The 25974-nt window shown below is 51.4% G+C and overlaps 1 protein-coding gene across 15 annotated transcripts in view; it reads left to right on the top strand.

Annotated features, from left to right (window-relative positions):
* SLC25A42 (solute carrier family 25 member 42) overlaps positions 1–25974 on the top strand; it is a 30043-nt gene that overhangs the window by 1507 nt on the left and 2562 nt on the right. Inside the window, exons 2-11 of one of the 15 annotated variants that reach the window (XM_072721152.1) lie at positions 7616–7676; positions 10448–10555; positions 13123–13183; positions 14997–15072; positions 16928–17042; positions 20682–20787; positions 22590–22615; positions 23473–23639; positions 24018–24134; positions 24722–24873. In XM_072721152.1, the coding sequence (XP_072577253.1) occupies positions 16962–17042; positions 20682–20787; positions 22590–22615; positions 23473–23639; positions 24018–24134; positions 24722–24873 (649 nt within the window). In that variant the 5' untranslated portion in view covers positions 7616–7676; positions 10448–10555; positions 13123–13183; positions 14997–15072; positions 16928–16961. Of the gene's footprint in view, positions 1–7615; positions 7677–9974; positions 10116–10447; positions 10556–13122; positions 13184–14996; positions 15073–16723; positions 16844–16927; positions 17043–20681; positions 20788–22589; positions 22616–23472; positions 23640–24017; positions 24135–24721; positions 24874–25974 lie in introns of those variants that run through there. The other 14 variants (XM_072721150.1, XM_025989555.2, XM_072721153.1 and 11 more) reach the window with 14 other exon arrangements.

Below are 25974 nucleotides of genomic sequence, written 5' to 3'. Positions count from 1 at the left end.
ATACTGAAGCCCCTTGCTGGCCCTTAAGAACTCCTTGGGCCTTTAAAGCCGATAAACCTAGAGAGTAAGGAAACACTCTTCAGAGTGAGGAGAGCTAATATTACAGCAGCCACTTAGAGCCAAACTGTAAAACTGGAGCCTGGTGGGGTGCGGGGAATGATGATCTTTCTGGAACTTTGTAAGTTCCCTGGAGTGTGATTTGTAGGCATGCAGCATAGGAGACAGTAGCTTTGTTGTTGAGAAGTAATAACGTGGTGTGGTTTCCTGTAAGGTTTGCACAGCACCTCTTACCCGCGCCCCCGCTCCCCCCGCCCCCCCCCATCTCCCTCAGCAAAGATAGTGCCCTAACATGCCAGAGGGTCCTGTCACCTTCACCTTCTCCTATAGAAACTGAAGCCATTGGAGATTTCTGTTCAAATCCAAAAGGAGTCATTTAAAAAAATGTATGTTTATGTGTGTGTATACATATACACACAGTTTATATATACAGATGTACATATGTTTCATATATAGACATATGCAAATATGTCAACTTTGACAGGCAATTTATGTACATAGTAAAAAAACAAAAAAATGTACTAAAGGGCATACAGTGAAAGCCAAGCAGGTTTGTATCCTATACCCTTCTGGAAGTGTCCATTGTTAACTTGCCCTGTTTCCTTCCAGAGATAGTCTATGGCTCGGGAGGAGGGATATATATCCCCCACCTCTTTTAAACCCCTGATAGGGTGACCTGGGTGTCTTAGCATTTGAGTGGCTGCCTTTGACTCAGGGCATGATTCTTGAGTTCTGGGATCGAGTCCCACATTGGGCTCCTGCAGGAAGCCTGCTTCTCCCTCTGCCTATGTCTCTGCCTCTGTGTGTATGTGTGTGTGTGTGTGTGTCTTTCATGAATAAATAAAATACAATTAAAAAAAGTTAAAAACGATAAATTTACATGAGGTTTTTATCAAATGAGTGTGCCAGTTTTATAGCCAGTCCTTTACCAATGACTGTTTAAGTTGTCCCTCATATTTTCTCATACAAATAGCTGAAATGAGGGATCCCTGGGTGGCTCAGCAGTTTAGCGCCTGTCTTCCGCCCAGGGCATGATCCTGGAGTCCTGGGATCGAGTCCCACATCGGGCTTCCTGTGCGGAGCCTGCTTCTCCCTCTGCCTCTCTCTCTCTTCTCTCTCCTTGTGTCTCTCATGAATAAATAAATAAAATCTTTTAAAAAAATAGCTGAAATGAATAGATGGAACTATCCATGAGCAAATATGCAATGAATGTAAGGCTCCAGCACAGACCCTTCGAAACCTCCTGGTCTTCCGGGAGCTTCCTAGGAGTGCCCAGGCCAAACGGCATGTCCATTTAAATGTTAATGTTCCTCCAGGGAGGTTGTACTGCCATCACTCTTCTCTCAGCTGTGAAACTGGAATGCTTACTTCCTCTTCCCATGGCCAGCACAGTTACTATTAAGTGTTCTGGCTTCTCCAATCTGATAGATAAAGCGCAGCGGGAGAGATCCTTTTGAACACCACTTCTGGGCTTCCTATCCATCTCTTGGGTGCTCTGGCCCATGCGGTGGTGATTAAACATTATATTTCTGTTTCTCTTCAACAGTTGGACTGAAGTTCAGTCCAAGAAATATTTGAGTCCCACCTCTGTGGAGCTCTGGAGGAAACCTTGGATTTGGGCAGCAGTGTCCTTGCAAGAGAGAGACATGGGCATCGGCCACTGTCCTGAGAGGGGAGGTCTTAAGATGTTGGCTGTTACTAAATTTTTGTTTTTCCACTTGGATCCAGAAAAAAAAAAAACAATAAAAAACAAAAAAACAAAACTTGGCTCAGATGAGATTGAGAGAAGTCAGATGTTAAATCTTTTGGGGAAGCTGTCTTGAGATTCTCTTGAGTTGTCAGCTGTCGGTGCCAGGTGGAGGGCATCATCAGACTGAAGTCAGGCCTTTTCCCACCTGTTGTCCTGCTTGTAGTCTTCTGTTTTGGCAATTAGACACTAGAGGAATACTGAGATGATCAGAATTATTAGCTTGATTGGGTTTTGTAAACCAGCTTTATTAAAAATATACTATATTGTTTGATTTGAAATGTGAAATACTTATTAAAAAGTATACAATGTGCCTGTGAAAAGGAAGTGTAGAGGATAACAAAGCTAACATTCAGCTGAAGAAGTAGAACATGGCCCCAGTGGCCCCCTCTGGTCACTGCTATTTTTTTTTTTTAAGATTTTATTTATTTATTCATGAGAGATAGAGAGAGAGAGGGGCGGGGGGCAGAGACACAGGCAGAGGGAGAAGCAGGCTCCATGCAGGGAGCCTGACCTGGGACTTGATCCCGGGTCTCCAGGATCACACCCTGGGCCGAAGGCAGCACTAAACCACTGAGCCACCTGGTCTGCTCTGTGCTATTTTTAAAATATGCTTGTCAACGTTTGTTTTCTTCACTGAGTACCTTTTGCTGCAGCTGAGTGCTTGGATTCTAGGGTCTCAACAAAGGTCAGCAGAAGCCAGGTTTTTGTTTTTGTTTTAAGATTATATTTATTTATTCATGAGAGACACAGAGAGGCAGAGACACAAGCAGGCTCCATGCCAGGAGCCTGACGTGGGTCTCAATTCCAGGTCTCCAGGATCAGGCCCTGGGCTGAAGGCGGCGCTAAACTGCTAGGCCACTGGGGCTGCCCAGAAGCCAGAGTTTCTGTCAGAGCTGTGTCAATAGGGTAGCCTGAGAGGTCTAGGGAGGGGGGCAGTGACCTCAGGGCCATGGCCAGGTCATCAGCCGGTACCCGGAGCTTTGGTCTTGGACTCCTGTCATGTTAGCGTCCTGGGGCTGCTGTAACAAATTACCACAAGCTGGGTGGCTTGAGACAAGAGAAAGCTATTCTGTCATAGTTGGTGGAGGTCAGAAGATCAAAATCAAGGTGTTGGCTACAGATGGAATGTTTCTGTCTCCATAAAATTTATACGTTGAAAGCTAATCCCCAACATGATGGCATCAGGAGGTGGGGCCTTTAGGTCGTGAGGGCGGAGCCCTCCTGAATGGGATTAATGCCCTTATAAAAGAGGCCCTTGCCCCTTTTGCTTTGTGAAGCATGGCAAGAAGCCATCTGTGAACCAGGAAGAGTGCTCTCACCAGACACCCAGTCTGCTGGCACCTTGACCGTGGACTTTCCAGCCTCCAGAACTGTGAGACATACATTTCTGTTGTCTGTAGGCCACTCAGTCTATGGTCTTCCGCCACCAGCCCAAACAGAGTAAGACTGCAGGGTCAGTTCCTACTGGGGGACCTGAGGGAGAATCTTACCAGACCTCTCTCCTGGCTTGGTAGCTGTTGGCAGTCCTTGGGGGTTTTGGCTTGCAGCCACATCATCCCAATCTCTGCCTCCATCTTCACAGTCTTCTTCCCTGTGTGTTTTTCTTCTTACAAGGACACCCATCATTGGATTTAGGGCCTGTCATAAATTCAGTGTGATCTCATCTCAGTATCCTTAACTCATTTCACATGCAGAGGTCCTATTTTCAAATATGGTGACCTTCTGAGGTTCTGGATGGACATGAACTTTAGGGGAACACCATTTAACACCCACAGCTGCGAAGCCAGAATTTCTGTTGGGATGTTATCCTAAAGTTCTTATCTAGCTGTCTCTGCTGTTTCAGGCAAAACAGGGGCTGGTAGGGTTGGAGCACAAGCACACAGCTCCTCACTCACCTATCTTCCTGTTGGAAGGTAGAGGCATCTGCCAAAAGCTAGCAAGGACCTAGGCAAGTGAACATGTATGTATGTTTTGCTCTTTGCCAGCCCTTGATGTGTGCTTACTGCACTGTGAGCTTGGTCTTAGATCATCCCAGTTTACAGAAGGGTCACCAAGGGGAAAACATAAGGGTAGCAAGATGGACCTAAGTCAGCCCGAATCCAGACCCCTGTCCTTCAAGCAAGTCACAGGTGGCACTCATGCTTTCCGCTATGAGACATGAGCGTCTAAGCCGTACTGAAGGACCTCCACGTAGCCTGGCCTCCAGGATTGAAACAAACTTGAAGCCTGACCAGACCATTGTTCTACAATCTGTAAATACCTGTGGGATAAGGACAGGTGCAGAGGAGGCAGAAACACTGGGGCTTCAAAGGGTAGGGGACACAAATGTGGATCTGTTCTCACCAAGTGATTAGGGCTCTGTAATTGATCAGTTCTAACAGAGGACTGGGGTGCTAACTCAGGGAGAGGAAAATTCTCGGAGGTCTGAAAGCCAGTAAGGAGTTAGCTAGATGGCAAAGCATTGTGAGCAAAGGGAACAAGCAAGCCTAGATACTATGGGACCCACAGAACTTGAGAGGGGATTGAGGGACCTGGTCCATGGAGCCCGTGACAGGCACAAGTGGGACCTCACCTCGAGGCTGCTTCCAGCAAGGTACAGTCACCATGCCTGAGCTCAGAGCCCCTGGCAGCCTGTGCTTCCCCAGCACAGGAGACCAGGAGCTATCTTGTGACCAATTGCAAGCCTTCCCTGATGACGTGTGCCCGTGAAGTACTCCCAGCAGATGTCGTCACTGTTATTCCATCTCCAGATCACATGCCTTTACCTTGGGACGAGTGGAAAAAGAGAATGTATATGTTTCAATTAAGTATTAATTAATTAGCCATGCTGACTGAAGCCCCACCCAGTCTGCAGTATTTGTCCTCACCCTAAATGGCAGACTCCCAGGCCCCACTGTGATAGCCCCAACTTAAGCCTGAGGAGGAGCTCAGGAATCCCTGTGCAAGTGTCCTGACAATTCTAGAACAGGCATTCCTAGAAACCCCTAGTGTGGCAGCTCAGAGCTGGAGGAAGATGCTAGACCCTGCCCCTCCCCTGCTGTGTGCAGGCCCCTATACCCAGAAGAGGGGAGGTAGCAGGGTGGCGGGCCTGGCTTCCAGCATAGGGGGCAGACAGGACCCATTACTTGTCAGAGCTTAGCCAGTGACTAGTCTAGCCTTGGGCTGGCAAGGGGGTATGTAGGACCCAGGCCTTGAAGAAGGGCTAGGTTTGGGGGCTGTGAGCAGCCCCTTTGGCTTGGAGCACCTGGGTCCAAGCCAGGTGTTGGCTAGTCCTGAATGTCAGAGTCAGAGGCTGTACCACCCGTCATGCCAGGCAGTGACACAGAAGAGCACTTGGCAGGAGCATGTGCTCCCCAAACCATTGTCATGTGGTGGGCAGCAGGGCACTGCCATCCAGCTTCTGCTTAACACTGTGGGGAGACAAACCTGGAGAAAGGGGGGGCTGGGGAAGGTGCTGGACACCCAGGATCAATGCTTAGCTCTTTTTTTTTTTTTTTTTTTAATGCTTAGCTCTTTTAGAGGTCCTGGCATGGGGGATGCAGGTTGAATGGTGGGATCTAGGATCTGGGGTGGCCTGCTCAGTAGGGCCAGGTGGTGTGAGATGGGCTCCATCACAGCTCCAGCTCACTCCTTATTGTAAGGCAGAATGGTACTTAGCAACCCTTATGACCCACTTGAGCAGCACCACCCTGAGAAGATGGGGATGGATGGAAACTGAGGCCTGGGGAGTTTTAGTAACATGGCCAAGGTCACATGCTGGACCCTATCTTCCCATAACACCAGCATATGCTCTTACTTGAGGAATGAAGCAGACAGGATAGAAGAGATACATTTCTGATGCTACATGAAGGGTGCCCACAGGGCAGGAAGACAGATAGCAAAAGCACCTATTGGCAGGTGCATGCCTCTCTGACTGCTTGCTAAAGAAGGACCCTGAGTATAGCCCAGACCACTGCCTTCCATGGACCCCCAGTCCAGCATAGCAAGCTAGGGGAAAGTGGCCCCCCTTGTGCTCAATGTAGGGCAGAGCAGGTAAGTTTTGGGAGGTGATGCCAAGGTGTTTAGGAAGGGCTTTGAAGGCTGGGAGGCATTTGCGAGGCACAGGGTGGGGAGAGCAAAGCCAAAGCAAAACTTAGTATGTCCAAAAATTAGTTACTTCATCCGGTAAATAATTGAGTAGATATAAGCATTGTGCTAGGCTCCACTTGGTGAAAACACAAGACTTTTGGGATGAAAGCTTTACACAAGTGCACCCTCTTATCAAAGGGGTGTGAGTACCATTGAGTGCCTTGGTTTGTTGTGGGTCAATCAAGTGCAGATTGTAGCAGGGGTCAGCAGCCCTGTGTTGCAAGCGATTGACAGTAGGATATTCTGTATCTTTCAGGATGTGGGTGCCTGAGTGACCCATAGAGACTGCAGCACAAGGTTGCAGAGACCAATTTGTCTAAAAGGCACAAGGAGAAGGGAATGCAGCCAGGAGAGATGCACAGCAGCTGGTCGGGTCTGGGTTAACAGGGAACAGCCATTATGTAAGATGCTACCTCTCTCTTAGGCAGAAGTTAATGCTCATTAACTGGAAAAGAAAACAGCCTTTATCAACAGGCAGATAGGATGTTAATTGGCTCCCGTTTACCAAAAGATTACAGGATCTGTGCCATGGCTGCTTGTAAGCTCCATCCACTGAGAAACTGCCCCCCTATTTGTGTAAATATTTCCTTCATCCCGCGGGGTGGAGCACATAGGCACTCACCAACATGAATGGTGGCCCTGGTCAGGGAGCTTCTGAGAGAGTCAGGCTTGTGTGTGTGTGTGTGTGTGTGTGTGTATTCATCACGTGGAGCTGCCACAGCATGGGGTCATAGACTTTTTTTAAAGATTTATTTATTCATTCATGAGAGAGGCAGAGACACAGGCAGAGGGAGAAGCAGGCTCCTCGCAGGAAGCCCAATGTGGGACCTGATCCCGGATTCCGGGATCACACCCTGAACCAAAGGCAGACGCTCAACCGCTGAGCCACCCAGGTGTCCCTGTTTTGTTCTTTGATGAGTGGAAAGATTGCTTGAATAGAAATATGGTATGAAAAAATGAATCTTTGTTAACTGAGGCTGGTCTGTGAATGCTGCCTGCCTGTAGCATGGTGGTGGGCAGAGGGGGGCACGGGGGTGTGTGGTGGCCCTGCTGCACCTGACCCCTCATTCTTAGTCTGCTGCTGGGGAAGACTGGCACCTGAATCCCAGTTCGTGGGTACTTGTTAAAGATACCTCTAGAGAACACACTGGGGCTGGGCCCACTGGGGCCATTGTCCATGGTTGGAAATGCAGCACAGGACTGGGAGAGTGTACGGGAAACACACAGGTCAGGGCTCTGGAAGGGGCAGAGGACAGAAACCCATTCCAAACTGGCTGAACTGGAAGGGGAGCTTTGTGGGCTCCAGGGTGGAAAAGTCTAAGTGCTTCCAGCACCCTCCAGGTTCTTTGGCAGCTCCCAGTTTTTTCTAGCACCACTGGGCCCCAGGACACCCCAAGTCAGCAAACATCAATCTGCCTCCCTTCCTGGCCTTGGCTCTGTGTCAACTGCCTGTTTGCCCTCCTGAGAGAAAGAGAACTTCTTCTACTGGCTCAGTGGCTCCCTCAAAAATCCCACCCTTTGTGTGTGGTGCTCCAAACTCAGGATCACCCAGGTCACTCTGGGGTCAAGGGAAGGGTCAGCCCCCACCTTCTCCACAGTGACAGAGGCAAAGTGGGTGGCTGCCTAGTGTGTTCTCCAGAAGGGGCCAGATATCCACCGCACATGTGGCTTTCCTTCTAGGGGCTTAGACATCTCTGGACTTCTGGTCATTGCCAAAATCATCAGCAGGTATGCTTCACAGGTGAGGAGGAAGGTGAGCAATAGTGAGCAGTGCATGTCATTCCTCTGGTGCCATTAGAGTCCCCTGGTAGTTAAGAACACAGTGCTCAGGGTCAGTTGGCCTAGGAGAGGCTGGATACCCTTTTGTTGCAGTATGACTTTCTTATGGTAAAGTGAGTGATCTCTGTGTACCGCCCAAGGAATTTTTACATGTGTGTTCACATGTGAAACCTGATCGAGATACAGAGCATTTCAAGCCCCAGCTGGCCCCTCTGTGACCCTCCCCTGTCCTGTCTCCCAAAGCTAACCCCATTCTGATCTTTATCACCACTGATACTTTTTTGCCTGTGCTGGATTTTTTAAAAATTGTGATAAAATATATATATAATGCAAAATGTACTGTCTTCAGCTTTGCTTTGTGTATAACTCATTGACATTAAATGCATCCTCATTGGTGTGCAACCATCACCACCATCCCTCTCCAGAACTTTGCCACCTTCCCAAACTAAAACTCTGTCCCCATTAAACACTAACTCCCCATTCCCCTCCCTCACCCCTGGCACCCGCCGTTCTAGTTTTTGTCTCTGTGAATTTGAGGACTCTAGAGATCTCATATAAATGAAATTAAATATTTGTCCTTTTGTGACTTGTGTATTTTGCCTAGCATGATGTCCTCGAGGTCCATCCACGGTGTAGCATGTGTCAGAATCTTTTTCCTCTTTAAAGCTCAGTAACATTCCACTGTAGACCACTTTGTGTTACTGTGCTTGGATTTTACCTGGATTTATTCAGCACAGTCTTCTACATTCACTTCTCTTTCTTCACCATTACGTCTGATATTTGTCCCTGTTGTAGCATGTGGCAGCAGTTTATCCTTCTCTGTTGTTGTGTGGTTCCCAATTGTATGACTGTACCACCCACGAGACCTTGTTCTCCTGTGGGTGGCTGTCTGGGTCGTGTCCACAGAGGGTGCTTGACATCACTGTGAGGTGTAGCGTACCACCATGCAGGTGTGCAGAGTTCCCAAATGCAGCCTCAGGATCCCAAATACCGAGGACAGGCACTGGGGGAAGCATGTGGGGATCATCCTGGCTGGTGTCCAAAGGTGGAAGAACCAACAGGGGTGTTACGGGGTGGGGGTGTTTTGTGCTCTCCCACTAGCAGAGCCTTCAATGGCCCTCATGCACTCAGCCTGCTTTCATTTCCCTCATCAGCCTGAGCTGGTCCCAGCCTTGGGGGTCCCCTTTACTGCTCTGGCTACCCAGGGTGCTCCTTCCCACAACTCCGACCCTGTGCATTCCTCAGGAAGCCTTCCCAGACCCCAAGACAGACGCTGCCCTGTCCCGCATCTCCTAGCACAGAGTCCCACTTACCAGCATCCCTGTGGGTCATCTGCCCATGCCCCCCACTCCATCTCCCCTGCCCACCACGGTGCCCCCTCCCCAGAGTGTGTACTCAGCAGGGACATAGTTAAGCAGACACCCAGAGAGGTGTAAATATTGGACCAGAGCAGGAATGTCCTTAAGGCTCCCTTTCTAAGACCATCCATCTCTCCAAGTGGCAGGACAAGAGGATTCTAGAACCTTCAGCCCCCACTCACAGGCTCCCAACCTGGTCAAGCCCTGGCCCTGGCCAGCAGCACCATTCCAACTTGTCTATGCTCCTCTTACTGGGAGCAAAGGAATGAATTCCCTTCGATGCCCACTGCCCAGCCACCGGGTAACCCAGAGTGCCTGTTGGAGGGCTGGGCAGTGACACAAGCCAGAGCAGCACAGTGAGCAAGTGGGGTGGAGGGAAGACATGGAAGCAGCAAGGACCAGGGTGATGAACAGAAAAGCTGGACCTCAGACAGGAGTTAGCACCCTGCCCTGCACCACCTGCCTCAACTCTGCATCTACTGAGTCAGACTTGGAGCCCACAGGCACATATTAACATCTGTCCCTGAAGCACACGTTATCCAGCTGCTGCAGCTGCTGGGATCTTTTGAACTACCCTTTGTCACCTGCATGGCGTCAGTCCTCCCACTACCCTTCCTGCCACTCCCCCATTAAGCCTGCCCTTCCACCTCCATTGGGTAGAAGACATCTCAGCCTGCGGCCAGTGTTGGAAGATTAGAACAGCAAATAAGTAACAGAGCATCTTGTTTTAACCCTGAGCATAAAGCGATTCATCCACAAGGTCATACTGATCTGAACAAATGACTGAAGAAGTAAATCAGCTGGGGGAGAAGAGAACACAGTTCTTGTGTAAGAATTCCTAGTCTTGTACTTCGCTTCTCCCCCTCCAGGAGGGGAGCTTAACTCCCCTCACTCCCTCACAGTGTGCTGGTTCCAAAGAAGTCTGGAAAAGGGTCACTCAGCAGAGGGACAGACCTGCTTAAGGCCGACCTCACCTTAACCAAGAGGTCCAAGCCAGTCTCACCTGGATGAAGTCTGTGTGTTCAGCTCTCCTTACCAGTAAGGTACTCCCCAGACCACAAAACCCCAGGATCGTGGTGAGAAAGCACAGCAGACAAATGGGCTGGGGGCACAAGGGACAGGGATTCTGAGGCAGAGAAAGGAGATTGGGGGAATAACTGGCCCAATGGAACAAAGCCTGGAGTTCTGTCAACAGTCTTATTAGAACAGGAGTAATAATAGTCTCGCCAACCAGGCCAGCCCAGGCCCCCTACATGGCTGACACTTCCAGCCAGGCTCCTTCTTCATGGTCTCCCTCCTTGAATCTGCGGGGCCATGACACTTGAGGGTCTCAAGTGTCAAGAAGCCTCTGCTTCTTATTTTTCTGTTTTATCAGATACCACCATGTGTCACTGTCCACTGTCCCTAATCCACCTCTACTGCCAGGAAACCAGAGCCTCGGAGGCACTGAGGAACATTTCATGTGAGGCCCCACATCTGGAAGGTAGGGCAGCCAGAGTCCTTCCAATCAGACCTTCTATCCATGTTTTCAAGTGTCCGTGTTTCAAAATGTGTTGCAAATGCACAGCCTGCCTATGTGCCTCATTATCTCTTAGGTTGTGTCCAAGATGTTAGATTTTTCAAATCATGCAAGGCCCAGAGTATCCACTCCCAGACATGATTTCTGCTGGCTTTTTCCAGGCTTGTGGGAGCCAGCAGACCAGGGCTATCTTCCAAGTTCGACACTGGAAGTTCTCAGGCCTCTAGGCACCAGGCCTTGGTCCCTCAGAAGCCTCCTCCCATACCTTCCTTCTACCCAGTGCCAGCCCACAGCAGGGAGTACTTACCCAAGGCCACACATTGGTGATGCAGACTCTACTGCTGTCCCTGCGGAATGCTTTGCCAACCCTTGGTTGCCTCTTCCAGACTCGTCCTAGGGACAGAGACTTGGGCCCCTTGGATTGCAGCCCAGGAACCCATGCTGTCCCTTTAGTTCGGTGACTATTCTATGAACAGCTTGTTCGTGTTCTGCCTTACAGGTTGGCTTCAGGGGGTGTTTGAGTGCATCCAGACCCCTGGTTCTGCTGTTCCTTCAGGTTAAGCAAAGTCTTAAGGGGCACGTGGCATTCTTGAAGAAGCATTCAGGATGAAATGGTGTTGAGGCTGGTCTGGGGGCCATGGCCATGACTTTGGAATCCTGAGTCAAGGTTGGAGTTCCCTCTGCCCTTGGTCTGACCAGGTTTTGCTGTGTCTCATCAGCAAAGCGGAGAGCTAAAACATCGACCATGACACCCCTAATGGGTAGTGGCAGTGGTTATCCCCATAGTGGTCTCCAGCAGGGGACTTCCCATCGGTAAAGCAACACCCACGTCGGTAGTGAAGGCTGGCTGGATTAAAGAACGCAGGGGCAAAAGCATTTAATAAAACTGCCGTAGTGTCATGGTGTTTAGTGTCTGCCTTCATTCCATTCCCAGCCCATGTGTGGAGCCACTGATGGGCCCTGGGTGAAGGCCTCGGCCTGAGACCCTACAGCTGCTGACCTCCAACACCCTGCTCCAAAGAGATACCAGGTTCAGGCTCTGCCTGCCAAGAGGGCGCTGGTCAAGTGAACCAGGAGGCCCAAGCCCTTGCACGGGCCCACTGTAGCTGCCAGTGCCATTCCCCAGCCCAAAACACTAAGCCCCTGACTTGGAAGCCCCCATTGGACAAGGAGGAGCCAGATCAGCCTGCTGGACCCTCCACAGCTGCAGACATCTGAAATGTGTTTTTCTGAAACCTCTGGCACATCCAGAAGCTCGTGGTTTTCATAGACATTCTTTTCTTTAGCTTTTTGTTTTGAAATAACTTGAGGCTTACAGAAAAGTGGCAGAAATACTAAGAGTTCCAGCAGATGCTCCGTCCAGCCGCCCCCAGTGTTAGAACCATACTGGATACAGTCATGTGGGCCAGTAAATATGCACGGCTGCCACGTGGAGCTCACCCCCAGCCAGGCCTCAGGCCTCCCCAGCGCTTCCCCTAGTGTTCTCGTTTTGGCTTCCATGTGGCGCTCAAGCATCCTATCTGCCTAGTCTCCCCGGATCAGCGACAGTTCCTTGGGCTTTTCCTCCTCATTCACAACCTTCACACTTGTGCTGAGAACCACTCGGGCAGTTGTTGCAGTGTCCCTCAGTGTCCTGTCTGTCCACTGCTTCCTCATGATTAGCTTGAGACTGTGCGTCTTTGGTAGGAATCCTGATGAAATGACAACATGTCCTTCCTGGGATGTCATGTCTGGGAGGTGAGCTATCTATAGGCCCTGTCATTGGTGGTGTCTTTGATCACTTAGTCAAGATGGGGTGTGCTCATTAGGGACAGGCCGAGTGGCTTTCTCCCGTGGGGCTGTGAGTCACACCTGCCCTCTTGTCCCCCTATCTCTAAGTAGCTTCCTTTCCCGGCCTTTGCTGGGACCAGCAACTGGCAGTGGCCTTACTGGCCCACAAGTCCTCATGCTATCGGGGGAGCACACATTCCAAGGTGTTTGCCAGACCACCTGCAGACAGGTGCCACCCCAGCCTCCCTCTTTGCCCACCCCCCCATCTCACTGTCATAGTACTTGCGCACAGCCCCCCTTCACTGAGCATTGGACCTGCCTCTCTCTGTTAGGAACACAGTCGAGCATCATTCTTTCTCTTTTTTTTCATATTTAAAGTTATTTGTTTCCTGATGACCTGGCCGTTTCTTTGCCTTTATTTGTTTGTTTGTTTGTTTGTCTTGGGTTGTTTTTTTGTTTTGTTTTGTTTACTGATTTGATTTTTTTTTTTTAAGATTTTATTTATTCATGAGAGACACACAGAGAAAGAGGCACAGACAAAGGCAGAGGGAGAAGCAGGTTCCATGCAGGGAGCCTGATGTGGGACTTGATCCCCTGTCTCTAGGATCACACCCTGGGCCAAAGGCAGGCTCTAAACTGCTGAGGCACCCAGGCTACGCTTGTTTACTAATTTGAAAGAGCAAAAGGCTCTTTATTTCTTAGAGAAATTAGCCTTTGGCCTGAGGGACAAATTTTTGAGATCTTTCCCCTTACTCCCCCAGGGCAAGGATCTCCTCTCCAACCTGTGATCTTTGGGAAGCTGCCAGGAGGCACTGAATCCTGGTAAGCCTCTGGCAGCCTGAGACTGCCCAGTCTCCTGGGTTGGGTGGACCCGGGGGTGCCCCCATTCTCTTCCTTTTAAAGGGCTCACAGGGACATCTGGGTGGCTCAGTGGTTTGGTGCATGCCTTTGGCCCAGGGCATAATCCTGGGGTCCCAGGATCGAGTCCCACATCAGGCTTCCTTCATGGAGCCTGCTTCCCCCTCTGCCTGTGTCTCTGCCTCTCTCTCACTCTCATTCTCTCTCTCTTTCTCTCTCTCCCTTTCTCTCTGTGTCTCTCATGAATAAATAAATAAAATCTTTAAAAAATAAAAAAATAAAAAATAATAAAAGGGCTCACAGTCTTAGTGTCCTGTGGCTACCATAACAAGTCACCATAGACTGGTGGCTTGAGACAACACAATTTTATTCTCATAATTTGGAAGTTAAAAGTTCAAAACTAAGGTGTGTGTGGCTGTGCAATCTCTGAAGGCTCCAGGGCAGGATCTTGTCTCTACCAGCTTCTAGGGACTCCAGGTGCCCCCTGGCATATGACCACATCACCCTAGTCTCTGCCTCTAGCCACATGGCCTTCCTGTCTGTGTCTCCTTTTCTTTCTTTCTTTCTTTTTTTTTTTTTTAAGATTTTATTTATGTATTCATGAGAGATGCAGAGAGAGGGAGAGGCACAGGCAGAGGGAGAAGCAGGCTCCCTGCAGGGAGCCTGATCCGGGACTTAATCTCAGGACCCTGGGATCATGACCTGAGCCAAAGGCAGATGCTCAACCACTGAGCCACCCAGGTGCCCCTGTGTCTCCTTTTCTGTCTTATCAGATCATGTTGGATGGAGGGATGATCTGGGATGCTCTCATGTTGAGATCCCTACCTCAATTACATCTGCAAAGACCCCTTTTCCAGTCACATTGGAATCCAGTCACAAGTTCATAGTGGAGATGTCTCAGCCCTCTGCCAGCATGCTCCCCATGACTTGTTTTGGTTACTCTGTCACCAGCAGTCACATGGTCTTATAGGTCTACATGGCTCTGTTTGGTGACTTTTTTTCTGTCTTCATCCACCACACCAAGACCCCTTAATGGTCTACGCTGAGTTCCTGCAGCAGCTCCTGGAGCCAGACTACTGAGGGAAGAAAGGTCTGAGCCTGCAGAGTCTTTGCAGAGCACCTCCTGCCTGCCTTGAGCCTGTACCAGCTGTTGCCTCCTGGGGAACTTGGAGCAGGGGTTGGAGGGAGGGTGAGGCCATAGATCAGAGCCACATGAGGCTGGGACCAAAGGTCTGGATCCTTTCCCAGGAAGGCATTTTCACAGAATGTGTCCACATTGAAGGTGCCCATGCCCCTGACACAACCCTAAGAAAGCTGTGCCATCATCTGCATGCCCAGATGTTGGAGCCATCCCCTGGGATCCATAGCATAGAGGATGTGCTGAGCCATAGTTGTACTCACTGGGGGTGGGGGTGATACGGTCTCTGTGCCCTCCCTCCATCCCCACCAGCTGATAGCCCAGCAGCTAGCTTGAAAAGTTCCCCAGATGCTAATTTCTCATTGTTGGTTTATGAACAGTTTTGGATTTATATAAAAATTGGCAAAGGTAAAAAAAAATTTTTTAAATTGGCAAAGGTAACAGTTCCCCTACACCCCACACACCTAATTTCCCCTATTAGTGACATCTTATTACTTTGGTACATTTATCACAACTAATGAGCAAATACTGATTACTATTAATGAAAGGCTATAGTTTATTCAGATTTCCTCAATTTTACCTAATATCCTTCTCTTGTCTCCAAATCTCACCTGATGTCTAATTGTCACATCTCCTTAGGCTCTTCTGGGCTGAGACAGTTTCTTGGACTTTCTTGTTTTCAATGACCTTGACAGCTTTGAGGAGGACTGGTCAGGTATTTTATAAGATGCCCCCTAACTGGGATTTGTTTGGTGTTTTTTCATGGTTGGCCTGGGGGGATGAGTTTAATGAGAACCACAGAGGTGAAGTGCTCATCACATTGTAACCACAGCACATGCCATCAGAGTGATTCTTCATGTGATATTGACCTTGATCATCTGGCTGAGGTGGCATCTGTCAAGTGTCTCCACTGTGAAGTTACCTTTCCCCTTTTTGTGCTGGACTCCTTGGAAGGAAGTTACCATGTGCAACCCATACCCAAGGGAAGGGAATCACACATACTCCTTCCTCAAAAGCAAAGCAGCTACATAAAGTATCTGGAAGTCTTCTGGGAGATTGTCTCTTCCCATTTATTTATGTATTCAAATCATTTCTTCATTTTTTTAAGACTTTATTTTTAAGTAATCTCCACACCCAGCATGGGGATCAAACCTGCAACCCTGAGATCAAGAGTCACACTTGCCACCGACTGAGCCAGCCAGGTGTTCCTAATCATTTTCTTTCTTTCATTCTTTCTTTCTTTCTTTTTTTAATTCATGGGAGACATAGAGGGAGAGAGAGAGAGACATAGGCAGAGGGAGAAGCAGGCTCCATGCAGGGAGCCCGATGCGGTACTCGATCCCGATCCCGGGATCACACCCTGAGCTGCAGGCAGCTGCTCAACCGCTGAGCCACCAGGTGTCCTCTAATCATTTTATTTCTAACTGTAGACTTGTGGATAGTTATTTTATACCTTAGGTTATAATCTCATACTTGTTGCTCAGAGTGTTCCAGCTTTGGCCCATGGGAGCTCTTTGATTTACCTCCCTCTCCCATTGTCACACTCCCATTGGTTTGATTGGCACCTCAGGGTGCTCTCGGCTTGTTTATGTTTCCTGCCCCATCTTAGAAGCAGTCATTCTTCCTGGAGCCAGGGCACAATTTAGGTAGGAAACAGCAACAGAAGACAAGTGGAGGGGAATCTTGTTTGTGCCTTCTGGGACATTCTGTCCCCGCAGAATGAGGTATCTGGGAGGACCTGGAGGGCGGGAGGGACTTCACAGCCTACTCATGGGAAAGGACATTGATTTATTGGATAATTTTAAAGCACAGGAACTGCGACGCCCCAGCAGCACCAGTGCACAGTTGGCATCTTGGTGACACTAGTCCTTCATCCCTTTTTCTATTTCCCTCACTGTGGTTTGCTGAGGTTTACTGAGCTTTGCATGTACTTCTACCTAGAGGTTAAGTGTAGGTTTTCAGGGAGGAATCCTCGGGGATTCAATCCTCAATCCTAAAGAATACTTAATCCTCAAGTATTAGGGCCCTTTACTGTAATCTTGGCCAGAAAGGTCAGACAAACTTGCAGTAGGGAAAAGGTTAATTTTCTGTTTCTGTAGATAGATCTCAAGTCCAAGCTGACAAAAGCCCATTGGGTACATGGGTCCAGGCAGGTGGGGGCCTCAGGCCTCCACAGCCCACAGCTGACCACACCTCTGCCTCCTACTATGTGACCTTGCAGGGGTGGCTTAACTTCTCTGAGCCCGTCTGCCAGGGTGATACTAGGTTTTAAAAAAATAAAAAGACAAAAGAAAAAAAAAAAAAAGACAACTCAGAGTCCTGTTTGTGATGATCAAATCAAAGAGCCAATGAGAAGGGCTTTTGTCAATGATTAAGCGATCTGTGCTGGGGACTGGCATTCAGATGCAGGTGCCCACGTCCTTTCCCTGCACGGAGACAGAAGCCAGGCTGGGAAGAGCACCCTGCTAGGGCAGTTCTGGCTTCAGGTGACTCATGGATGAGTCACAGGCCGGAGGCAGGGTGGGGGAGGCCCTCCTCTCACCAGGTCTCACCGTGCCTCCCCCTCCTAGGACCAAGTCTCCTGCCGCCCAGAGCTGGCCTGGTATGGGTAATGGTGTGAAGGAGAGTACGGCGCGCGTGCGTGAGGATGCCGAGGCCATCCTGCCCTCACCCGTCAATTCCAAGGCAAGTACCCTGCCTCCCCAATGGGCATTTTCCTGAGGTTCCCCCTTCTGTGTTGCTGTACCCCATGGCAAATCACCACCCCACACCACACACACACGCACGCACCATGGGCAGAGGTTGGGGTGGGGGCACGTTCTATTCCATTTAACGTCCCGTTTGTGACATGGATCCACCCTGCCCAGCCACTTGGTTAGAAGCCAGAACCTCACCCAGATTTGGCTAGGATGTCAAAAGGTGTCCTTGAACTCCTTTCCTTGCTGGGATTTGTGAGCACGAGAGAATTAGTCACAGGCAGGGCTAGCTGTGGGGGAGGGCGCTCGCACGCAGGGTGTGCTGTCAGCTTCCAATTTCTTCTCTGAAGTTCATCTCTGATTCCACCCTTCGCTTGACGAAAAGGTATAGTCCCTTTTAAAGAAATGGGATCAACCCTGTCCTTACTCACCAAAGAAGCCAGTAGAGTTCTTCTGGCTGAACCTGGATCACAGACTGACCCAGCCCCACACAGAAACCCAGTTCTAGTGCCCATGGGCCATTCTCAAAGTCCACAGGGTCAAAGGCTGAAGCGGCATCAACCTTTCCTCAAATTCTAGGTTACCCTGGGAAGCCCCAGGTGGGTAGGAGGACCGGTTTGTAGGGTCAGCATGCAGGGGAGCAAGGCCAAACCCCAGGGCGGACAAATCTATCCCTCAGGGCATAGTGAACTTGCCAGCAGGGCAGGAGGGTGATGTGGCTGGCTGACTGAATCCCACCAGGCGGAGGTGCCCAGCAAAAGGCCTGGCAGCTGTTATGCTCTGGGACGCACACAGTGCTAGTTTTCCTCCGTGCTGGCCAGCACCACCATAAGTCTTGGCTCACTTGGCCAGCCTCATGTGGGGAACTTACTTTGTCAAGTCCCCTTTCTTTGTTAAAGGAACTGAGAGCATCTTCTTGTGGGGTTCACAGCCCATGTGGCTCCTGTCTATGGATGGCCTGCTTTCTCTCTACTGAGCTGTCTGGCTCGTTCTTCATTTGCAGCCTCTCCCCATATGACAGGTATGGAAACTGGCAGTTCCATGACGCCTGAGCTGAGCTCTTCAAAGAGCAACTGGCCTTGGTCACTTAAGAGTCACTGGGAGCTTTGGCCAAAGGCAGTGGCAGCCTCATCACCAAGCACAGGAGCTGGGCTCGCGGCACATCCCTTGAGCGCCACATCCTGAGTTAGGGTTTAGGGATGCAAGTGCCGGACGTGCCGACGTAACTTTGTGATCATAGGCTACCCAGGGAGCTGCCTAGTAAAGGCCATGGAAGGGACACATCGGCTCTGCCTCTGGTACCAGCAGGGCACATGGACTGTCCATGAAGTACCTCCCTCTGCTCACAGTGGCCCACTAGGTGAATACTCATCACATGGATTCGCAGGGGAGATTGGAAGCCAGTTGGGCCTTGGAGCTGGTGCCAGAAACACCACTGAACCTTCTGGCATCTGACGTCTACACCTCACAGAGAGCATGGAGCCAGACCTCCAGAGCCTTGCTGTATGATCCAGATAAAGCAGGGGGTCCCCCAGTGACAGGCTTCTGTGAAGCAAGGAGAAGATGGAACCCCACGGTGAAGCTCCACCTCCGAAACATAGAAGGGGAAACACTGCTGTGGGAAATTGTTTCTCCAGGGAGGGGAGGGTTGGGCTACTGGAGGAGGTACTGGGACTGTTAAGGGAAAGGAGCCAAGGCCCTCCAGGGACAGGGCCTGATCGCAGGACATCATGGCCCTGGGGAGCACCCAGACCCAGCTGGGAGACAGCAAGTCAGTGTATCAGAGGCGAGGAAAGTGGGATCAGAGAGGCCATTGGTCATTGCAGGCAATCAGGACAGAGCCCAGATTCAGGCCAGGTTGTGCGGACAGACTCAGAATCCAGCCCTGCACCCCTCATCTACCTGCTGACCTGAGCAAACCTGGGTGGCCCTGGACTCCACCATGCCCACTCAGACCCAGGCTGCCAATTGTACTCCTGAATGCCCCTTACCCCTCCCCTGGTTCTCGCCCCCATCTCTCCACCCTGAGCTTCTGCAGGCACTGCCTCTTCTCTGGTTACAGTTAAAATGGCATGCCTGCCTTCTGTGCATCTCTATGTCTCTTTGGGTAAACACCAGCCTGCTCACTGGGCCCCCAGGCTCCATGGAGCCCAGCCCCCACGCTTCTTTCGTCTCTTCTCTCCTCCCTGTGCCCCTTCCCTTTCCCTGTGTCAACCACCCTGCCTTTCTTGTGGTCCCCTGGGACCCCCTGCTTCTCACCAGGGCCCCTGAGTCTTTCATTCCTCCCCCTCTAATACGATCTCTCTCTCTCTCTCTCTCTCTCTCTCTCACACACACACACACACACACACACACACACACACATATCCTGGTTAGCTGCACCTCATCCTTCAACCTCAGCCACTCACCCCCTAACCACACTCTCCCAGAACCCTAAGCCCCCTCCTTACAGCCACCCTGGATTGGTGACTCTACATATTTTTATTTATTTGAAAGATAGAGAGCTCGAGCAAGAGGAGGATCAGAGGAAGAGAGACAAGCAGACTGCCCTGAACTTGGAGCCTGACACAGGGCTCGATATCGGCACCCCGAGATTATGACCTGAGCTGAAATTAAGAGTTGGATGCTTAACCAACTGAGCCACCCAGGCACCCCTCCATATTTGTCTAAAGCTTTAGTTCATGTCTGGCTCTCCCCGTGGACTTGCAGTACCTGGCAGAGTGGGGCATTGTATGCATCCCCACCCCCACACACGTGTGTCCTAAGGCCCCTTAAGGCACCTAGTTCCTATAGGACTCCAGGGATTCCTGGGATCACTGAGTGACCTGCCCTTCACCACCCTTCCTCACTGCGGAGCCAGGAAAGATGGGAGTGCCTCCAGTCCCCAGTGCTCCCCGTGACTGCTTGGCGAGAGTTCTGTGGCCGAGTCAGCTGGGGGAATGGAGACTCCAAACTGATGAGCAGGTGACTTCTTGTGACTCCTCACAGGGAGCCTTGAGAAGACTGGGGAAAGTGCTGGCTCTGAGACTGGCCTCCTGCTGCAGGCTGCCACTGTCACCCTTGGCTGGATAAAGAACCACAGATGTTGGCTACTGCCATCCTGTTGGGAAGTTGTGGAAAGGGGTCACACTGACATAGTCAGGGTCTGCTTGCCCAACACCACTATCTGATCCCCAGACCACAAGGGCCCTGGTGCCTTTGTTCTGACCACTGCAGTGTAGGGGTCCAGCACACACAGGTGGTGGATACAGCCAGAATCTGCACTTGGCCAGGCTAGGGTGGGGTGTGTGACTCTTCTGTTTGGGATCAGTCCTATTTATTGTAGGCTGTCTCTGAGAAGTTGGAAACTCATGGGACAGCCCAGTCAGTGGGTCACCTCTCATGTGGATGTTCTCTGTCACCTGGAAGGTTTTCACCATGTCCTGCCCAGGCTGTGTGGCTGGTGGACTCATGACAGCCTGCCCTGTGTCCCACTGTGCCCAAGACCCACCAAGGCTATGACACTTGGACAGCTGTGCCTTTTACAGCCTTCGACCAGGGACAGAAGGGAGATGCTGCTCCTGGGTGAGGTCCCTAGCAGAGCTGACCTCTCTCTTACGGCAGACTGTATTCATGTGTTTTCTTGCAGAGTGATCACAGGCAAGTTCTCAGCTCCCTCCTGTCTGGGGCCCTGGCTGGTGCTCTTGCCAAAACAGCGGTAGCTCCCCTGGACCGAACCAAAATCATCTTCCAAGGTAAATGCATTCTGTCCGTCTGTCCTGTATGATAGAGATGCATCCAGACAGTCACCCTCCTCCACAGCCCCACGAACTGCACTGCAGATTGGTTTTAAAGATATTTTTTTTTTTAAGATTTTATTTATTTGAGAGAGAGAGTGAACAAAGAGAGAGAGCACAAACGTGGGGAGGAACAGAGGTAGAGGGAGAAGAAGACTCCGTACTGAGCAGGGAGCCCAATGTGGGACTTGATCCCAGGACTCTGGAATCATGGCCTGATCCACAGGCAGATGCTTAACCAACTGAGCCCCCCAGATACCCCTAAAAATGCCTCTTTAAAATCCACTTAAAAACTGTTAGCCTCCTAGAGCAACCATCACAAAGAAGCACAAACCAAGGAGCTTACATTCCAGAGGCCAGAAGTCTGAAATCAAGGTACCATCCAGGTTGGTCCCTTTTGCAGACTCCAGGGGAGGAGCCCTCCTTGCCTCGCCCATCTCCCCGGGCTCCAAGCATCCTTGCCTTGTGGTCGCAACACCCCAGACTCTGCTTTCCCCTCTGCATCTGTGTCCTCTCCTTTCACAAGGACACTTGTTATTGGATTTAGAGCCCACTCCACCCCAGGATGACCTTAATTTAATTACATCTGAAAGACTGTTTTTCCAAATAAAGTCACATTCACTTGTCAGGACTTGAGGAAATGGACATATCTTTTGGGGAGGCCCGATTCAAAAGACCATTACCAAAAAAAAAAAAAAGACCATTACCCTCCATCCTTGGGTTAAGCAGCCACAGAGTCAGTCCCCTGAAGATGAGGCCTTTCTGTCCCAGAGACAGTGACCAGTGCCTGAAATAGCACAGTCACAGGCTGGGACCCCTGCCCGTCAACTGTTTGGTAGGAAGGGGCTGCAGATTCAAGCCAGGCTGTCCCGCTTGCATGAGCTGGTCTCTTAGCCTCTCTATGCCTCAGTTTCCTCATCCATAAAACAGGACATTAATATCAACGTCCCGAAGAAGTGAGCTGGCATGGGAAAGGGCGTGCAGCTGAGCATGCACCTCCCTGTGCGTCGGTAGCGTTGTTACCTGGGGTGAATGCAGTGTAGTGCCCTGCAGGGAGCTGGGTTTAGTTCTGAAGGTATAGGTGTGTACACACGGCCGCACGGATAGGAGTGCGGGGGTGTCCTGGCAACACAGCAGACACTGGAGACATGAGGAGAGGGAGGTTATAAGACCACCACTCCTCGTGACCACAGTGGCTCAGGCCCTCATCAGCAGAGTGCACTGTCACATCGGGGAGCAAGGTGGCAGCCACCAGGGGTGGGAGAGGGTACTCAGGGGTGCCACACTGGCACCTCTAGGCAGAGAACATGCCCAGGCCTTGTTCTGAGAGGGCCAGGCCCCTTGGTTGCTCTGCACAACTAGTGGCTAGGAGGCTCCCCACAAAGGAGTTTGGTTGAATTGGAGTCCAGTTGGGTTGAAGGGTGCTGAGTTCCCCAGGCCTCTGCAAAGATCCTTGCTTTCCTGGGGAACAAGGTGGCAGCTCAGCTCCCCTTCCTGGGGATAAGCTGACACACAGGTAGGGCTGGGGCCCGGGGTGGGGGCAAACGCAGCAGGTGAGGAGGTTCCCTGGAGGAAGGCCACCCTGCCTGGGATGACCCAGCACATCAGCCCCTGGTGGGAGAGCGTCCTCACTGGCTGTTCTCACTCCCAGTGCTCAGACCTGACCCCCATATTGGGGGTCCCACAGGCTGAGGTCGTCCTTTATTCCTAATGGTCTCTGTTGTGTTGTTTTTGTTTTTGTTTTTGTTTTTGTTTTCCAGTGTCTTCAAAAAGATTTTCCGCCAAGGTGAGTCACTAGGTCACCAACTCCTGGCTCTGGGGCCTTCACCGTCTGCCCTGCTGGGCTGGCGGGAGGTGGCCGTGGCACATGGCCCAGGGGTGGAGGGAGATGCTTTTCAGAGTGTTTTTTCCCTTTGGTTCTCCCACAAGCCAGTTTCCAGGCTGCCAGGTGACCGGGGCCTCCCCCACCAGGCCTTCGGGCAGGGGCTGCCTGTCCTGGCACCCCAAACTCTGCCTGGATGTAGCCCACTCTGGCAGCTAACAGGAGACCCTCATGCTTGGGGCAGTGGGAAGAGGACTTAAAGTTCTAAACCTATGATTCACATTTGATTCATTTTTAAAAATATTTTATTAATTTATTTGAGAGAGAGAATGCACAAGAGGATGGGGAGGGCAGAGGGAGAGGGAGAAGCAGACTCCCCACTGAGCAGGGAGCCTGACGTGGGACTCCATCCCAGGACCCCGAGATCATGACCTGAGCCCAAGGCAGACGCTAAACCAACCGAGCCACCCAGGTACCCCATATCTGATTCATTTTTAAATGGAGAGCAGGCATTACCTTCTTGGGAAAAGAGAAAGAATATAATTAAAATCTAGACTACCAGACAAACCAAACATCTTCTGTGTGGGGCTCTCACCTGCAAACCTGGTTTTCCCTGGCTCGCTTTACTATTCCTACTCCTAAGGTCAGGGGAGCAGAAACAGAGGGGTCCCTATGCAGGACCCAGAGAATGTGGGGGGATAAGGCAGGGTGGGGTGGATAACGCAGCCCCCAGTCACAGTGCTGGACAAAAGAGGTATTGAGCTGGGGGGGTGGGGGTGGAGCAGGGCAGGCAAGGTGCTAACCATGCCCGTCTCCCGCAGGAGGCCTTCCGGCTCCTCTACTTCACCTACCTCAACGAGGGCTTCTTCAGCCTGTGGCGCGGGAACTCGGCCACTATGGTGCGCGTGGTGCCCTACGCCGCCATCCAGTTCAGCGCCCATGAGGAGTACAAGCGCATCCTGGGCCGCTACTATGGCTTCCGCGGGGAGTGAGTGCCCGCCCCCCAACTGCCCCCCAAAACCCTCTCGGCTCTGTCCCATCGTCCTGCCCTCCTGCCTTCCGCACGACCACCATGGCAGCAGCCCTGTCGTTTGCCCTGTCTTCCCTGAGATCCCGAGTCTCAGCAAGGCCTATGATCCCAACTGTGCCCCGTGTCTGAAGGGAAGGAACACTTCATGAGTCCACACAAGCAGATGGGAAGGAAGGGCAACCGTGGGAACCTCAGAATGACCTCCACCCAAGAGACTCAGTCGCTTGGCCCCGGGGAAGCCAGCCCCTGCCTGTTCCTGGGTTCTCCCTGCTGGCCGAGACCTGTGGGCACCTCCAGCTTGGGGGGGTCTCACTTTCTCTCCTCCTTCTCTTTCAGAGCCCTGCCCCCCTGGCCCCGCCTCCTTGCAGGCGCACTGGCTGGGACGACAGCTGCTTCTCTGACCTACCCCCTGGACCTAGTCAGAGCGAGGATGGCCGTGACCCCAAAGGAAATGTGAGTACCCAGGCCGGGCATGCCGTTCTGCAGCTGCTCCAGAAAGGCAGCAATTGTTTCTCTTACCCTAGGAGTCAGCCTCTACTTATAGCAAACCAAAAGTCTTCTTTTTTTAAAAAAAAGATTTATTCATCTATTTTGAAAGAGAGGGAGAGAGTGAGTGGGGGCAGGGGAGTACAGAGAGAGAGGGAGAGAGAATCTCAAGCAGACTCTGTGCCAAGCATGGAGCCCAATGTGGGGCTGGATCCCTCGACCCTGAGATCTTGACCAGAGCTGAAACAAGAGTCAGATGCTTAACTGACTGCAGCCCCCCGGGTGGCCCCCAAAAGTCTTCATTTTGAATTAGCACAGATAAGTTACAAGACAAGGGCTACTCCCAGCAGTGATTAGGGCAGTGAAGGTGGGATATGGCCTGAAGCACGCATTTCCCCCTCCAGCACCGAAGCATTGCAAGGTGGTTGTGTTCCTTAAAGAAAGCAAGCATGGCATCCAGATCCTGGCCCACCCCACTCCGGGGTTGCTGACATTAGTCGAGGCCAGCAGCCCCTCTTCATGCCCATAACCCACTCTGTCCCTCTGTCCTGCAGGTACAGCAACATCTTTCACGTTTTCATCCGCATCTCCCGAGAAGAGGGCCTGAAGACCCTCTACCATGGGTTCACGCCTACTGTGCTGGGGGTCATTCCCTACGCGGGGCTCAGCTTCTTCACCTATGAGACGCTCAAGAGCCTGCACAGAGGTAAGAAGCCGGGGGTGAGGGGGAGCACATGCTGCACCTCCCTGGGCTCACACAGACTCAGAGGCTGGACACTGAGGCCCCTGCCCTGGGAGGGACGGGCTCCCGGCCGAGGTCCGAATCAGAACAAGACAGGCACAGGCCACCATAGAGGCAGCTAGGCTCTCAGCCTTTCCTGCCAAGTTGTCAGACCAGTTTTGTGAAGTGCCACCAAAAGCGCTGGCCACCGCTGGGGCCCAAAGCATCGGGTAAAACCTAGATGTAAGGGGAAGTGCCTTCTGGTGTTGTAATTTTGAGAAATTCCAAAAGTTCTGAAAAGTGCAGAGGCCAGTATACCACGCCTGAACCTGCTACCCTGGGCCGAACAGGTGTCAACAGTGTTCCAAGACGATATTTGTGAAAGAAAGCAAATGTACCAGGTGAAACTGAGGTTCCCTTGTTCCCCGCCCTCAGCCCCCTCACTCCTGAGGGCTCCTTATAAGAACTGCATCCCCCAGGCAGTTGGAAATATTTCTACGTGTGTGTGTGTGTGTGTGTGTGTGTGTGTGTGTGTACGTGTACACATACCAGGAACAATACGTGGTCCTGTTTCCTGGTTAGAAGCAATAGCCACGGTGGAGCTACCTCCTGCACTTCCGATTAGCGCCTCTGAGCCCCAGGCGCCCCTGAGTCCACCCTGCCATATCTGAGCCTCTGTCCCATCATCCTTTCAGCAGTGAGGTGGGCCTGCCCTGCTGGGGGCCGTTGGGTGCTTCCAAGTTTTTAGTGATCAGGAGACACCTGCGAGCACCGCACAGCGTGTTGAGTGTGAGCCCCTGGTTTTGGGATTTGCTCTGGCCGCTGCTCTTTCCAGCAGCTCTGCTTGCCCCCCAGCCCTGTCCCCTTACCCAACGTGGGTGCTGGCGGAGTCCTTCGAGTCTGCCCAGTGTGCTGGGCGAACCGCGCTGTCTCACTGGTTTGAATTCCTAGTGTTAAATTTACAACCACACGTTTTTAAGAACCCCGCTGTTTGCTGCCCCCTCCTCCATCCCACTCATGTCCTGTCCTGGCACCTGCTCACCTCACCAGCCCCTGCATCCCTGCAGAGGGTGCCCACAGAACAGG

This window comes from Vulpes vulpes, chromosome 9 (genome assembly GCF_048418805.1).
Source record: "Vulpes vulpes isolate BD-2025 chromosome 9, VulVul3, whole genome shotgun sequence".
NCBI classification, from domain to species: Eukaryota; Metazoa; Chordata; class Mammalia; order Carnivora; family Canidae; genus Vulpes; species Vulpes vulpes.
This window is presented reverse-complemented; position numbering and strand designations above follow the sequence as displayed.